General features: G+C 31.1%; 1 protein-coding gene across 1 annotated transcript in view; it reads left to right on the forward strand.

Moving 5' to 3' along the window:
- Positions 1-17,520, forward strand: part of AGGF1 (angiogenic factor with G-patch and FHA domains 1) — a 28,129-nt gene extending 10,609 nt beyond the window's left edge. Inside the window, 10 exon segments of the mRNA XM_025047775.1 lie at positions 2,692-3,022; positions 3,851-3,962; positions 4,798-4,849; positions 8,419-8,520; positions 9,409-9,574; positions 10,768-10,850; positions 13,577-13,704; positions 15,163-15,215; positions 15,218-15,246; positions 16,462-17,520. Coding sequence (XP_024903543.1) covers positions 2,692-3,022; positions 3,851-3,962; positions 4,798-4,849; positions 8,419-8,520; positions 9,409-9,574; positions 10,768-10,850; positions 13,577-13,704; positions 15,163-15,215; positions 15,218-15,246; positions 16,462-16,662 — 1,257 coding nt within the window. The 3' untranslated portion in view covers positions 16,663-17,520.
- The last annotated feature ends 773 nt before the right edge of the window (positions 17,521-18,293 follow it).

Raw genomic sequence — 18,293 nt, forward strand, 5'->3', positions numbered from 1 at the left:
GTGCGCAGTTCACAAAAGAAAAACAGTTTGTAAGTAGGCATAGATAAAAGTTCTTGGTTATATTGAGCGATTTCTTATGTTAGCAAATGTTAAAAAAAATCCATTTCTGGCAAATATAGAGTAGATACATATTAGGTGTCTAAATTTGTATCTTTTTGGAAAATAGATTGGCTATTTGTATTGATAACTATAAAAATGTTGATATTTTTAAATTGGAAACCTTGTTCCTGGTAATTTATTACTTTTTAAATCCAAAGAAAGAAAAATGCCTTTGTGTAATTACATAGCAATATTTATAAGAACAGAAAAAAAATTAAATGTTTAAATGGCTCACCAGTATTGGTTCAAAAATGATAGTACATTTAAGTGAAAAAGCATTATTCAGGCCTTAAAATAGTAGTTATATAGACTGAAAAGAATTTTAAAAATGCTTATAATACAATGTTGAAGTGGAAAAATATAAAAAATGTTATTAATGCTCTTTTTATACTCTGTAGATAAGGTTGGAGGCTTATTTGTTGTATTGGCATTTTATGAATTGTGGCAACTGTTTGATACTTTACTCTTAAAATTTATCTAATATTTTTCTACTTAACCAAGAAAAAAACTTTTAAATGTAGAATACTAAAGTTCAAATATGGAATTGAGATTCTGTTGAATTTATTTCGTATTCTCTTATTTGATTTGTATTTATTTCTGTTATTTTCACTGACAATACTGAAGAAGAGTATGTGACTAAAATACTAAAAATGACACTTCTGTTTGCTTTCAAGAACTCATTTAGTGACTCTTACCTGTTACCAGTGGTTGAACTGTTTGAAAGGATAAGTTGTGAAAGTACACCTTCCTAACAAAGAGAAAAGAATGTAGGGGTTATCAAATGGCCTTTCCTGACAAACTAGAGAATGAAATTTGAAAGTGTTCTTGTGAGGTTTTGGTTCAGTTTAGCTCCCATAATTGCTTATCTTTACTGTCCTTCAAAGATATGTGAACTCCAAGCACAGAAACTTAAAAAGTCCTGATGGAATTTTGAGAATTCTTCAAGGGTTCTAAAAGGTAGCAGCTGTGAAGCATGGGAGACCAGTTAAGACATCTTCACTTTTTCTTTATTTTTTAAGCTACTCTTGAGCCCCACTCTTTGTAGGTGGTGGGATGTAGAAGGAAGGGAGTAGGGTGAGGATATGGGAGTAAATAACTTGAAATAAGCCTCAATGCCCACAGGTAGGCCTCTTTTCTCATCTTTTAATGAATAACATTCTAGACTGGCAAATAATTTTTAAAAAGGAGCACTTATGGCAATTTAATTTTTCTCTTGCATATGTTGTCTTATAAGCAGTAATAATAATAAAATATACAAAATTCGAAACTGCTTTTTTTTTTTAAGTATATATAGATAGGGAAATTTTTTTGCCATAATTCACAGTGGCCTTTAAAGCTCATAGTTGTTCAGTTCCTTGCCCTTGTTCTTGTCCTTGGTGAGTTTATATTGCTGGAAGTGTATATAGTTTATCACACTGTGAGTGTTTAGCCAGTCTCCAAACTGAATTTATGTTGCTATTAAACATATGTGTTTAAGATGCTCTCATATTTTATAAAATAACAACATATGAATTCACTTTATCATGTGGCTCTAAGGTAGGAAAAAATTTTAGTGTGTTACAAACCAAAGGAAAAAGAGAAAGATTACTTTCTGCTTCTAAGGTTAAAACAATAGATTTGTTTATTTGTTGTAAGTCATGTGCAATATAATTGTATAATGAATAATAAAAGACTTAAGCCAGGTAAGTTGGAATTTTGGAATAAAAGATGTAACTGACTTACTGGTACTTTAAACTGTTATTATCAAACCAACTATAAAGTACTATAAATTATTAGCAAAACCACTCTTTATTACATTAGGTAGTTTGGATATTTAAATCCCTCCTGTAATGAAAGTCAGTTCTGTACTTTATGTGTTGACATGATAATTGGTTAAAAGCTCAAAAAGAAAGTTTAGAGTAGACGTATTCTCTAGGCCTGCACTGTCCAATAAGGTAGCCACTAGCTACATGTGGCTGTTGAACACTAGAAGTGCAGCTGGTCCGAACTAAGGTGTGTTTTAAGTGTAAACTACTCTCAATTTTGAAAATAATACAGAAAATCCATGTAAAATATTTCATGGGCAATTTTTATATTGATTAAATATTAATATAAAATGATATGTTATAAATAGTGGGTTAGATAAAATAATAAAATGAATTTCATGTGCTTTTTAAAACCTTTTTAATGTGGCTATTAGAAAATTTTTAATTACAAATATGGCTTGCATTTTATTTTTATTGGATAGCTTTGGTCTAGATTGTCACCTGGTCTAAGCAATATGTGATAAGGGCCTAGACTGGGACAGTTAGGACATTGAGAATAGATAAGAAGAGAGGATAAATTATAAAGTCTGTAGCGCTTGGTAATTGATTTTATGTAGTGGTTAAGGGGATATCAAAGATAACCATAAGAGTTTTGATTTGAATGGTGAGTGAATGGTATTGTCATTAACCAAGAAAGGGAACACGAGCAGAAGAGGAGGTAAAATAATAGCTGTTCTTATTTCACTGTACATATATCTTCACTAATTCATTGAAACACTTAGCATTAAAGATGGTCATGTTTAAGATTATTTTCTCCTTTTCCTTTTCCCCACCTACCTCTCTTCAGGATTTGAATTCAGAAGATCAAAAAGCATCCATTGTTGAGCATATAAGCTGCAGTGAGGGAGAAGATTTTACAAGTGTGAAAAAGAAGGCCAAAGTAGACCTTCATCACAAAAATAGTTCCTCCAAATTCACTGTTTCAGTTAGTGGAAAGACTATAGAATCTCCTCTTAATGAAAACATCTATAATTCCACTTCATTTAAAGATGAGAAAATCATAGAGACTGATAGTGAGCCAGAAGAAGGTGAAATTACAGATTCTCAGACTGAGGACAGTTATGATGAAGACATTACCAGTGAAGATAATGTCACTGCAGAAGATAGTGAGGATGAAGGTGAGTAGTGTAGTCATTGTAAAAGAGCAACACAGTTAAAAATGTTAGTGACTCATACCATATATCTGCCAAAAAGTAAACTGATTGTTTTAAACTGATTATTTGAATGACATTCTTAAAAATTTTGTGGGCTACTGCTTTTTTTTTTTTTTTTTTAGAGAGTAGGTTGTGAATCAATGGCTAATATTTGAACCTTAAAGTTTCATTGCATTGCATGGCCTAGTCAGTAGAACACAAAACCAAGTTACCTATGTTCTAATCCTAAAGTATGTATTAAGTCTTATTTTAGTGGGTAAATATTTATGATTCACTTTTACAATTGAGAGAATAGCAAATTGTCATTAAAAAGTATAGTCCATGAATTTAGCTACATAGATATGGTAAATCTAATATTTTTTTTACTGGAGGGTAAAAGGCATACTTTTAAAACCCAGTATTTCATACTAGGGTACATGAGCTTATTTTGTTCCTAACAGAATTTCTTACTTTTTTTAAAAAAAGTGTAAATTCAGGTTTTCTAACTTAATTTAAAAAGCCTTGTTTGCGATATTCTCAAATTCCAAGACCTTAAAAAAGAGAGAGATGATTATAATTATGATAGATGCTGAATTAGCTGAATACCTTTAGGTTGGTTCACTTTAAACTGGTAACAATATTAAGCCTTACTTATCATGTATGTGATATAGCAGGATTTAAGAAGGTTTTAAACAAGATTAAGATTTTTGATCAATACATTTTTATTTTACAGATGCATCCTACTATCCATAGGCATTTCTTATTTTTTTCCATAGCATTTGAATTAATATTATCCACTTGTTTCTTTGGCAGATGAAGAAAAAATTTGGCCCCCATGTATTAGAGTAATTGTTATAAGATCACCAGTGTTGCAGACAGGATCACTTTTTATCATTACAGCTGTAAATCCTGCTACAATTGGAAGGTAAAATGTTTAATATTATTGTATTGGTATATTTGTCTTATGCTAGTGGATTGTACATTTCTTGAGCAGTTATCATGAAATGTGCACGGTATTTGTTGAATAGGCAAAAAAAAGAATGACATTCATGTCCCTTTTTCTCCCATTCAAAAAATATTATTGACACTTAATGTTTTGTCACTTACTTTTGGAAATCAGTGGAGGATATGACTTCATAGTCCCAAAAGGGGACTGCCTATGTAAAGAAATAAAATCTTGATGATACCATCTACAGAGATTTTGTCATTTTCTTACCTTTGTACTGCCTTTTTTGAGTTTAAATTATTTACCTAAACCCAGTATTGGCCTCCTTTCCTGCCTCGTTTCCTTTACCCCTTTGTAGTTCATAAGCAGCTTGCTAGAGAGATTGGTTTTAATCATGAGTAAGATAATTTCTTCCTAATAGGAGGGATAATCTATCTTTAATTTAGATTCTATGCAATACCTTAATTTTAAATTCTTGGAGAACAGTATGCTCTTTTTATATGTAGGAATAGAAATGAGAACATAGTCAACAGATCTAGAATAAATAATTGATGTTAACACAAAGGGTATTTTGTTTCACTGGATATTTATTAGCCTGGGATAGATGTACCAAAGAATAAAAGTAATTCTGGAAACTCCTCTTAAATAGGAAATTTAGAGTAGATTAAGAAAATTGGACTTAGTGTGATAGAGAAACTTGCATTTTAACACCTTTTTAACATTTTTTAAAACAAAAAAATTCTTTCCATGTCACTGAGTGCTGCATTTATATGTGCTTCCAAAGTTGTTAAAGACATTTTCCTTAACTCTGCAGAGAAAAAGATATGGAGCATACTCTCCGAATCCCTGAAGTTGGTGTCAGTAAGGTAAACTCTTTGATTTTATTAATATAGCCCCCTGATGTAATTTTGTAAATCATCATTATGGCAGAAAGCTTATGGTTCCTCCTATTTAATAGAAAGCTTAACAGTCAATGTAGTAACAGTAATGAAAGTAATGCAGATTTGTTTATTCCACTGCTTGAGAAAATGAAAATTCTTTATCACAATTTGGATTAACTAAATTGTGTTTAATTTTTAACAATCTGGAACAGGAGTAGAGAATGTGGATTAATTTAAGTATTAAAGTAATACTTGTTGAACACATATTTATTGAGTGACATAAATAGGCTAGATATTATGGTAGTTAAAAAATGAACCAGACCTGGATTTAGGCTATTTTAGTAGGTAGTTACTTTGAGTCCAGAGTGTCTTACAACCCAAGAGCAATCTGTCCTCTCGCATTTATAGCTTTTCCTAGTTGAACCTGTAATGGTTTCAGGAAAAAACAGTTGGGGTTTCGAAACTAACAACAAGGACAGAGTTGCAAACTAGATTATAAGTTAAAAAAAAACATAAGGTTTAGCTACTGGTACTTTATACTTCATATTTATCTTTACTATGTTTTCTCTCTCCCTTCTATGGTTATCTTTTTTTTCTCCTCTATTTTTTGACCTTTTATTATATCCATATTGTTTCTATTTGATGAACTATAATATGGATCTAAAGTATATATTTTATGTGATTTTTGTCTTTTTGGAATGAAATGTCTCATTATTAGTTTGAAAGTCTAGTTATTTTTACTATGTTTGGACTCATTTAAGAGAGGAGTAAATCCTCATAATCTTAACTCTGACCAGATTATCTTGCTTTTTCACTTTCTAATGATTCTTATTCTTTTGCTCCCGAAGAAAACCTAATCTGTAATTTAAATGGCAAAGTCCTTCCTCTACTTCAATCTAAAATATAGGTAGTTCTCTGGTAGCATTTCTGCTTTTTCTTTATCTCTTTTAAACTAAAATGTCCACTTGTGGGGTGGATAATTAGCTGTGTGAAATCAGTTTGACAATATATATCTCACATATTGAGGTATATGAAAAAAATGGAAAAAAATCAGAGGACAAAATAATTTTGAATAATTTAAGTTTGAAATTCTTTATATGTTAAGAAACACATTTAAAAGACTGACTTAAAACAAATTTAAAAGCTTACATTTTAAAAGCTTATACGAATTAAAAGCTTACATTTTAAAAGCTGCTACGAATTTACTTTTTCAAACCCAACTGCGCCACCAATAGGTAAATGAGTAAGGAACATAAATAGGCAGTTTACAATAGAGAACATATCATGATTAACATGTGAAAATCATTCAATCTTCCTAGTTATTTAAGAAATAGAAATGAAGCCAAGATGTCAGTTTTCATTCATCGTATTTATTAAATATCACTCCTATGGGATCATAATTTAGAACTCTTTGGAATAAGGTTTCAAGTGTTTTGAAAATAAAATATGGCAGTATATGAGCCTTATATAGTTATTATTCTAAACAATCCAATTGAATAAAATGTACAAAGGACAGGAAGAGAAAATTTTCAGAAGAGAAAACAAATGGCTAATAAATATAAGAAGAGGTTTCAACCTCAGGAGTAATCAGGGAAATGCAAATTAAAATCACAATGATGAGATTCAGCTTCACACCTGTTATACTTGCAAAAACTAAAAATTTTGACAATACCAAGGGTTAGTTAAGGCTGCATAGAGCATTAAGAATTCTTATAGACTGCTGTTGGGAATATAAATTTGTATAACCACTTTGGAAAACGATTGGCAGTATGTAATAAAGTTTAAGATTTGTACAGCCTATAGTTTAGCAATTTCATTCCTAAGTATGTATCTCAGAGAAGCACTTGCATGTGCATAAGAAGGTTGCATGTACAAGAACGTTCATAGAAACATTTGAAAAAATAGTAAAATCTTGGAAAAAACCTGGATGTCCATCATCAAAAGAATATTTAGATTGTGGTACATCTGTTCATACAATGTATCACCATTTAGCAAAATGGCACAACTGCACAACTGGATTACTTCATAACAGAATATTAGGCCAAAAAAGCAAAATAAAAGAAATATATAAAGTTGCATACATTTGTTAGAACTCATCGAATTATACATTTAAGATTTGTGAATTTCCTATATATAAATTATATCTCAATAAGAAAATTCATACAGTATGATTTCTATTTATATCAAGTTCCAAAACTGGCAGAATAAACATATTTATGGGTATATATGTGGTAAAAATATAAAGAGATGTATCATGATTAAATATCAGACCTTTGAAAAGGAAGGGTGGGGGATGGATAGAGTGAAGTACACATCAAAGGATAATTTATTTTAAATATCTGAGGCAAATACGGCAAAATTTATTAAGGCTAGGTCATAGGTAGACAGGTTCAGTATGTTTTTTTGTGTGCTTGAAACATTTTATAATTTGTTTATGAAATTTTTAAGGAACAATGTAATTGATAGTCCACATATCATATACAATTTACCCATTGAAAGCATATAATTCAAAGGATTTTAGTATGTTTGTGGAGTTGTGCAACCATCACCACATTAATTTTGGAACATTTTCATCACCATAAAAAGAAACATACTCAGTAACTCCTCATTTCCTTCCATCTACCAGTTTTTCTGTCTCTGTGGATTTGCCTATTCTGCACATTTCATATAAATGGAATCATAGAACATATAATCTTTTGTAGTTAGCTCTTTCACTTAGCATGTCTTTAAGATTCATCCATGTTGTAGCATATGTCAGTACTTCATTCCTTTTTATTGCCAAATAATATTTCATTTACTGTATTTTGTTTATTCATTAATAGATGGATATTTGAATTATTTCCACTTTTTGGCTATTAAAAGTAATGCTGCTATGTGTACAAGTTTTCGTTTGGATGTATGTTTTCATTTTTCCTGGTATATACCTAGGAGTAGAAAGCTGCTGCACCATTTTACATTCCTACCATAGTGTATCGTATATGAAATTTTAAGTTAAATACCTCTGCAACTCTTTATCCAATTAAATAGATGTGTTTTGAGTACATGTCCAGTATATGTGACGCACTATATTATGTACTGAGAGGTAAGCAAAAGAGTAACCTAATGTAAGCAGTACAATGATATTTACATATGCAGTAACTTCGATAATGTGTTGTAATGTGGATCAAGGAGAGGGTGATTAGTCTTGAGTACCAAAAAACTGGAAGACTAAGTTGACCTTGAATGTTTCAAATATTAATAAGATTTTTTAATGATATAGACAAATATTTAGGTAAAAAAATAATTTCAAATTGTATAGTATGTCTCAATTATGTTACAGAAATGGAAAAGGTAGGATACACACTAAATTATTAGTGGTAGTTATAGGTAGAATTATAGGTGACTTTTTCTTCTGTGTCCACATTTCTACCAAAAGTATTATAATACTTTTGTATTCAGAAAAATAAAAGTTAAATTATCAGAGACTAAAGTCTGTTGTATTCTATCATAGAGAGATTGTTATCTATGGTTAAAAAAAGTATACTGCCTTATAATTACCTGGTTTCTTTTTTAAGTTTCATGCAGAAATTTATTTTGACCATGACTTACAAAGTTATGTCCTTGTGGATCAAGGCAGTCAAAATGGTACAGTTGTTAATGGAAAACAGATTCTTCAGGTGCGTATATGTATTAATTACTTGCATATTATTTTTAAAAACTCAACTGAAAGTTTTTATTCCTAAAGGTCATAGTAATATATATCATTTGGTTTCGATCAGTGTTCAAGTCCAAATGTATTATGTGGAAGGGAATTCCCAGAAAGTGCTGAAAAAAGTGTGTAACTGGATACTTGACTGTTGAGGTTTGACTTCTAATTATTATCTATGCCTTCTTTTTAAAAATAAATGCATTTTAAAGCCATTCAGAGTAAATATTCTTACAGCAACTTTACGGACTCTTCTTTTTTTGTATTTAAAAAAAATTGTTTTAATGAAAATATTGCTTAACTGGAAACTCCTTGAAGGCAGGGGCCATGTCTGTCCAGTTAATAACTCTTCTATCTCCAACACATAGCAAAGTACTTGGCCCTGGAAAGGAGAGAGGGAGGCCTTATTCTTTGTCTATAAGAATTGCAAATGAAGTAAACAAGGAAAAGGGAAAATATGATGTACTTTTTAAACACTTCATCTTTTCCCCCAAATACCAACTGTACTATTGCATATTTTTGTATTCTGATATTAGATTATGGCACATTACACAATAACATGAATATTAGGTTTGGATTCATTTTGATAATAGATTGTTTGAAATTTGGGTTGGGTATTTCTCTGATAGGATTGGGTATGGAGATAAGGAGATTGTGGATTTTGATAATATAAAATCAGTTTAGATAACTCTTCTCCACTAGTAGAACATTATGGATCATCCTCAAATTGTAGAAATGTGTTCATGTGTCTATCTCATTGAGAACCATCTCAAACACTTTTTTTAAATAATTAGACATTACTTAGAAAATAATCATGTAAAACTCTCTTGGATTTCTATTTTGCAATTTTTCTCCTCAGCCTAAAACGAAATGTGACCCTTATGTACTTGAACATGGAGATGAAGTGAAAATTGGAGAGACGGTATTGTCCTTTCATATTCACCCTGGCAGTGACACCTGTGATGGCTGCGAACCGGGGCAGGTTAGAGCTCACCTTCGTCTTGATAAGAAAGATGAATCTTTCGGTATGTGAAACATACTGTTATATGTGGCAAATGTACAGTTATACGTGGGCATGGTAGCTTCAATTCACAGGAGTGTTCTACAAAAGAATTAGTTGGCTACCATCTTCATATCTAATGATATCTAATAATATAATTCGGTATTGAGATACATTTATATTTCAGCGAATATTATCACATGAGACTAAGAAATGACATGTATTTGAAATTTGAGACCTAGACTAGTAGATTATGATTATAGTTGATTTTTCTATGTAATAATTTTGCTTTGTTATTTATAGCATTAGCTTATTTTCTGACCAGGAGATAATCATTAGCTCTGTTTTTGCTAATCCAGTTTAGTGGGCTTTTGAAGCAACACTGCATTGGTAGCTAAATGTCCTTCAAAAGAATAATTATGACATAATTATAATAAAGGTTGGTTTCCTTTTAACATCTATTTACTGATAGGAAGAAGTCATCTACAGTTTTAACTCCATCACATAATAGTAGCATAGAAAATAATAGGCCAAGGTATTAAGAATTATTGGTTGATATGTATACTTTTCTACTTATAGTTTATGTTGCTATATCATCTGTATATATACCATTATTTTCTGTAGTTAATAATGCTGTAGAAGTTTGCTTTCTTGCTTTAAGCCCACTTATCTAAGGCTTTTAAATTTAAATGAATACTTTGATCTAGTAAGAACAGACTTTTTTTCACATCAGTTTTTTCCCCCAAATACCAACTCTACTATTGTATATTTTTGTTTTCTGATATTAGATTATGAAAATAAGTATGGCACATCACACAATAACATGAATGTTGGGTTTGGGTTATGTGATTTTTAAATTTTCTTTGCACATGGGTATGTTCCTTTGAAAATACACAATATTCCCTCATTTGAGTCTATTATAATTATATAAAAAATTAAGATGTTTGATATTTCTTTTGGTATCTATACTGTGACGTTCCTATAATCTTTGAGTTTTGGTTTACTTTCCAAGTAGATTTATTTATTAAAATGTTGAAAGGACATCATCACAAGTCAGGATTCTTTTATGTAAATATTTGAACTTTTGATTAACCTACAGATGGGATACTAATAGTATTAATTAGTTGTTTATTATTAAATAAGAGTATTAATTTTATATAATATCTGTCAGATTTAGTGAGTTTTTCTTTTTAAACTAAACTCACTTTTTCCTTTTAGTTGTTCCAACACTAAGCAAGGAGGAAAAAGAGTTGGAAAGGAGAAAAGAATTAAAGAAAATACGAGTAAAATATGGTTTGCAGGTAAGGATGTTAAATATTGTTACATATGTTAAATCATGCACCTGGTTTCAAGTAAAAATGCCTTTAGATATGCATAGTCCATTTTATTTATAAAAAGTTATTTAGAATGATTTTGAGATTGATATAATTTCTTTTAGTTTATTGTTACCTTGACAACTGTTGAGGTTGGAGTAGAAAAATGATAATACCCTACATTTGAACAGCCATTTCTCATTTTTAAAAACTTTGCATTAAAATGGTGCCATTGAAGAACATAGTAGGAGGATTAATACTGCCTGATTTTAAAACTTATTATAAACTACAGTAATTAAGACAGTATAGTATCGGCATAAAGATAAATAGGTCGATGGAATAGAATGAGTACAGAAATAGACCCATATAGATAGGTCTGTGTGTGTGTGAGTGAGTGAGTGTGTGAGAGAGTATATGTGATTTCAACAAGAGAGTGTATGTGATTTCAACAAAAGTGTGATGGCAGTTTGGTGGAGAAAAGATGGTCTTTTTCAACAAACAATGCTAGACCAGTTAGATTGCCATACCTTAAAACTTATATAAAATGAACTCAAAATGGATCATAGATACGAATTTAAATACTAAAACTATAAAACTTTCAGAAGCAAACCTTTTTTAAAAAAAGTTAGACAAAGATTTTTTTGATATCTTAACACCAAAAGCACAATCCATAAAAGAAAAAATTAATAAATTACACTTCCTCCAGAATTTCTGTTCTTCCAAGACACTGTTAAGAGAATGAAAAGATAAATCACAGACTGGGAAAAATATTTACAAATCATATATCTGATAAAAATTATATATCTATAATATATAATGAACTCTCAAAACTCAACTCAGTTAAAAATCGAGCAAAAGATTTGAATAGACACTTCATGCAGATGTACAATTGGTAAATAAAGACATTAAAAGATGTTCAGTATCAGTAGTCATTAGGGAAATGCAAATTAAAACCAAAGGAAAAGAATGACCATACCAAGTGTTGGTGGGCATGTGGAGAACTGGAACTCTCACACACTGCTGGTGAGAATATAAAATGGTTTGATTGTTTCGAAAAACATTTTAGTAGTTTCTTTAAAAGTTAAATATACATCTACTATATGATTCATTGTTCTACTCCAAGAGAAATGAAACAAAATGTTCATACAAAGACTAGTAAACAAATGTTCATAGCAGCTTCTTTTTCTAATAGCCAAAACTGGGAAAAATTCATGTGTTCATCACTAATGGATAAGCAAACTATGGTATATCAATATGGTCAAATACTATTTAGCAATAAAAAAGCTTGAGCTATTGATACAGGCTACAATGTGGATGAATTCAGTTATGCTGAGTGAAAGAAGCCAGACAAAAAGAATACATAGTGTATACTTCTACTTACATAAAATTCTAGGAAAGCAAACTAGCATGTAACAGAAAGATCAGTGTGGCCTGGATACAGGAGAGGAAGGATGCACAGGGAGGATCTAGAGGGATGGAGTATAATAAATGACAGGATACTTTGTGGTAGATGGATATATTTATTATCTAGATTCTGGTGATAGTTTCATAGATGTATACACATCTCAAAAGTGTCTAATTGTACACTTTTACATAATTTGTTGTATGTTAATATACCACAATAAGGCTGTAAATAAAGTTACCATTTAATCATGTAAGTAAACCAGGAAGGTAATTAATATTTTCAGTTTACATTTGAGAAACTAAAGCATAAAGGTCACCTAGCTACTAAATGACAGAACTATATATAGAATCTAGGTCTTAAGCATATTTGTCCAGTGCTTCTCACACTTCACGAAGATATGAGAAAAGATGCTGCCAAATCTGCAGAATTATATTTTTGTTGTTACTGTTTCATTAAGGGAGAAAAATCATAAATATCAAGGGGCTAATTTGGGAGGACAATAGAAGATACATAAGGAGAGAATCAAAAGTGTTTTCTTAAAAATTTTAACTAAATTTCTGTATCATCTTCTGGGGAGAAAACCCCATGAGGATTAGTGATTCTATGTTTTTCTTCTCTGATTAAAAGCAAAATTAAGTAAAAACTTATGTGGTTCTTTCCTTGAATTGCTCCAGCAGCCCCTAGCATCTCTGTGGATGAATGTCATACTTTTAGTATAAAGATCAGCAAGTAATAACAAAGGGTGGAGAGAAGCCTACTCTGAAGCCCCAAGCTGAATTGACCACCTCCTCTTTTGTGCCACTGCCACATCTTATGTATACTTTTATTGTCGAACCAGTCATGCCAAAGATTATGTGTATTTGCCCTCTGGGATTATAAATTTCTTTGTATTCATTGCATCACCTAGCATGGAACTTAACATACTCTTTACTCAGTAACTATTTGTTGAGTGACTGATAATCACATAAATGGAGCTGTTGAAGCATAAAGCTTTTTATCCATTTTTTGAAGACTTTCTTCATTTTCCTTTCCAAGGAACAGTAACCAAACTATTTTAGGTCCTTTGGTACTTTCGGTTCCTTAGAGAAAAGGAGAAATAGATAGTTTTTCCAACCCCATTGGTTCTACATGGTTTTTTTTTTGAATACTGGTGGTTCATATGAAAATATGAGTACACAGCATTAAGTATTAATTCATTGTTTAATAGAGAACACATTGAACCATATTTGCCAAGTAGGGCAAATATACAGACATTACATTTTTATTTAGCAGCTTTGTTTTTTTTAATGAATATTTCTCGTTTATAAAGAATACAGATTATGAGGATGAAAAGGCATTGAAGAATCCAAAATATAAAGATAGAGCTGGAAAACGTAGGGAACAGATCGGAAGTGAAGGAACTTTTCAAAGAGATGATGCTCCTGCATCTGTTCATTCGTAAGTATTAACTTTAATTACTTTTAGTACCCTTTGTACCATATCACATTCATAGGGTAATAGCTTTGGTACAGGGCTTTATATGTTGATAGGTATGTTTTAAAGGAATAGTTCAGAATAAGATCAGAATATTACATCTATTTACATTTTCCTCTAAAATTAGAATTCCATTATTTCCTAGAAAAGTTCTGAGCATATATGTGAGTACACATATTTAAACACACATATATGCACACATATATGCATATCTAGCCACCCAATTGAGTGAGTATGCTTTTATATACAATGTATTTAGAAGGCTCAAAATGTAATTTTGAGGTCTACAATATGACCATATTTCTGCGTTTAGTCATATGTTAGCTACATTTTTTTCCTCAATATAAATTCTGGATTTAGTTAAAATTTAAATCTTTCATGTGGAACTGACAACTCGATATAAAATTTTGATTAAATATTATTTTATTGATTCTAAGGTATACTACTTGGATAGAGTTTTACAGTTACATATACAAGCAAACTTTTTAATGTGGCATAAGATAACAGCACATCTTAAAATTTGTGGCGTCAGATTTGATGAAATATATAGTATTATGAATTAGATATACTAAGCAACGTGGCAAATATTTTTTAAAGCCTAATATTTTTTAAAATAATTGCTGGAGAATATGAAGATTACATTAGAGTTAAATTAAAAGGCAGAAATAAAAAGTGAAACATTTGTATGACATTGCTTAATTGTTATTGAAGAGCTAATTTAACGTTTTGTAGAACCGAAATGACAATGTGGTAGAACATAAAATTAAAATACCCTTAAATTAGCAGGAGGACATAAAATCAGAACAAAATGCAAATAGCGAATAAGAGATTTTTTATTTTAACTTTTTCTTTGATGTATAACATATACAGAAAAATGCACAAATGTAAGCATCAATATTAATGATATACAATTAACACATTGTAAAGTAAACGTTTCTTGGTCAAGAAATAGAAAATTTCAGTAACCCCAGAAACCTACCCTCCTTATGCCCCCTCTTAATCACTATTGTTCTCTCTTCTCCAAAGGTAATCACTCTGCAGATTTCCAGTAGCAACAGATTAATTTCACTTATTTTTGAATTTTAAATTGAATAATTCAGTATTTTGTGTCTGTATTTTTTCCACAACATTATTTTGTTAGGTACATTTTATTTGCATTGCTGTATAATATTCTCTTGTGTGAATATGCCACAATTTTTGATCTTGGACATCTGGGTTATTTCTTTAATGTCTTGGTGTACCATGCACCTGCTTTTCTGTTAAATGGTATATATAGGATTGGAATTTACGTATCTTCAACTTTGTTAGATAATGCCAGTTTTCTAAAGTAATTTTACCCATTATTTTAAATTCATGAGTATATTATAAATGTGACCTAAATGGTCTTGTAGAAATCAACCGTCATCTTAATTTTCTTTAAAGTGAAATTACTGATAGCAACAAAGGTCGGAAGATGTTGGAGAAAATGGGTTGGAAGAAAAAAAAAATGGAGGAATGAAAACTCCGGTAAGACTTGTGTGTTCTTTCATTCTTTATTCTTACAGCAGACATATTTACTGTATATCTCATATGTGCCAGGTATTGCCTTAAGTGCTAGGAGACATTATTACTGCGTTTGTGGCCATTCATGGTCACCAAATATACATATGTATATTGTTTTTATTTTGTTTTTAATGTTTTTCAGAAGCCTCTTGAAGTTTTTTTCCTCAGTGAAGCTAGAATAGTAAATGTTATTTCCTGAGTCAAAGGTTTTTCTGTGTCTTTTAGTTGCATTTAATTACTTCCTTACTTTTCCTGGTACTAAGAATTGCAGGACCAGTTACAGTGTCACTTTATAAATAGGAAGATTCTATATTAGCTGGAAAATCTGTTTTGGGTTCAAGAGCTAGAGCATATAACAAGCAATGGAGAGAATAATGTTTGAAAAACTACAGTGATTTAATTCTGCAGTCCCATGGTTCATCAGGGTTTAGATTATCTTTTGCAAAAACCTTACAAAGTAAAATGACTAAAGAACTCTCTTGATAATTACTCGGTACCTAAAGAAATAATAAATGGATCACTGTGAGTTTAATGTAAATTTTTTCATTTCATAGAGATACAATGGGAAGAACATTAGTTTTATAGTCAGACCTAGATTAGAATATGTGCTCTGTCATATTGGGACTTAGGTCAAGTTTGGAGTTCAGTTTTTGTATGTTAAAATAGGGATAATAAAACCTTTTTCAAGTATGCCATGAATATAAAGCCCCTAGCATGGTGCCTAACATATATTATACATTTAATGATTCTCAAAATAATGAGAAGTCCTCCTTTCCATTTATGCAATTAAGTTTATGTATGACTCTTAATGTTTAATCTATCTGTTCACTTAAGTGAGGCTAGGACAGTAGGTATAAATACATCTTTTACCTTTACTTTTGGTTAGAGTGAGATGACAGACTGGAGCATTTCAGTGAAATTTGGTGATTGCTATTTAAGGAGCACTTTTTTTTTGTGGAGTCAGCTGTACTTATTGACAAGCACAACAATGTAGAAAAATGAGTTTAAGTTCCAAATATAATCATGTATGTATTCCTGTATGGTATTTGATGCATTTGACAGATTTTCTTTTGTGTCATTTCTAAGTCAGAGAATTATAGTTAAAGTACTAAGTTGGACACAGCAGATTTCATTGTGCTTTGACTGTACAATAAGTCTCTGCTCAACTTTTGGTAACAGATCCAGCTTCAGCTTCGGCGAACGCATGCTGGCTTGGGGACAGGCAAACCATCCTCAATTGAAGATGTTCACGTTCTCCAAAATAAGAGTAAAAAGAACTGGGAGAAAGCACGAGAGAGGTTTGCTGAAAACTTCCCAGAAACTAAACCTCAAAAAGATGTACCAGGGGCCATGCCCTGGGTCAAAGGGACTGTAGAGTGAAGGTCAGTCATAGAACACAATTCAAACTTTTGAAAGAGTCTGGAAACTCTTATTTTATTGCAGAACTTTTTTCTCCAAAAGAGCCAGTAGCATGAGGGAACTGTATCACAATTTATCCCCTCATGAATCAGAAATGTATAATAAAGTGTGGTTTGCAGCTTTTAAAAAAACATTTTCTAAAACTAATAAATAGTGACTGAATCAAGTTATTTGGTGAGTGGATTAAAGTTCACAGGGCATGGATGAGCTTATGAACCTTTGTTATTTTATCTTGTCATTTAGAAGACCCATATAAGTAGCCATATAGGCAAAATTCATATATCCACTAATGACTTAAATGTACATTTGTTGTTGTCTCCATATATTTGTTATTGTAAGGTGTGCAACAAAAAAAATCAAAAGTTTATAAAAACAGTTCTGACTGTATACATCCTTGTTTATGCCCTTCAGAACTTAGATAAAAAAATGTTGAGAAAACATGGGTAGTGGTGCATAAATTTTATTATCCTTGAAATAACATAAGTAATATTATTGAAGAACTAATGAACAGGTGACATGTTGTAGAGAATTAGTCTTTCATTGTTTTCTTCTGTGAAGAATGTTGATTTGTACGATATATTAAGCATTTACATTTGGTTTGTTTCATAGCTGAAATATTTAGATATGAACAATTGAATACAGTATTGAAATATTCAATGTGCTGGCATTTGTAGTTTTGATAATTCCCATTGCTGGCAATGGAGTTGTGCCAGAGAAATCTGATTTCTACTGCAAATGGATTACCTAGCCAAGGCCTCAAACTCAAGGTATTTATTGAAAATGTCCTCAAATGCAATAAAAACATTATAACATCAAAAAGAGTGATTCATTGAACCAATGATTTAAACATACTGGTCTGCTTTGAACTCATGACCAGACAGAAATTTTCTTTTTAAATTGGCAGAGTAGTATCAAAAGGATAACCTCAAATACTGGAGAACTGCAGTGCAGCTTTCTGAAAGCAGGTGTCACTGCTCTGCCACTTATAACTGTTTCCTGTTAACTTTTCTCTCAGCTTTTTGCTGGGAAATTAATGCTGGATCTGACCCTTTTCTGGCAGTGAATATAAGCTATTGCTCCCTCATCTACTATAAAGAAATGTCTTTAAGATTTAGAATAGGAAAGGAAAATTCTGAAATAAATTATACAGTAGGGAAGATAATTCAGAAAGAAAAGCTACCTGTTGGAATTTCTAGTCTAAATGGTACAAGGTAATTAGAAAGAAAAGGGAATGGGGAAAGGAAAATAAATTTATTACTAAAGATGAGACATTTGACCAAATTGTTAAGTCTCTATAGGCCTAAGCTGGGATAATCAGTGGTCCTAGAACTCCAAATCTGGATAATGTATTTTTTTGTATCCTTCCTGGTCATCTGCACACCCTAACACATACATATGTATGTTAGACTTGGAGGCAGGAAGAGTTTCCTGTATTATTTTCTCTAAAATAGAAAAGAATTACTCATCTAATTGTGCTTTTGGTACTGGTGCCCTGTATATAGGTAACAATATACAATATAAGACTCCCAAAGTAGGCTTTGCTTCTGGTAGGTCTCACTCATTGGGTTTGCATACAACTGTCTATATAATAT

Source organism: Pteropus alecto, unplaced genomic scaffold (assembly GCF_000325575.1).
Source record: "Pteropus alecto unplaced genomic scaffold, ASM32557v1 scaffold20, whole genome shotgun sequence".
NCBI lineage: Eukaryota > Metazoa > Chordata > Mammalia > Chiroptera > Pteropodidae > Pteropus > Pteropus alecto.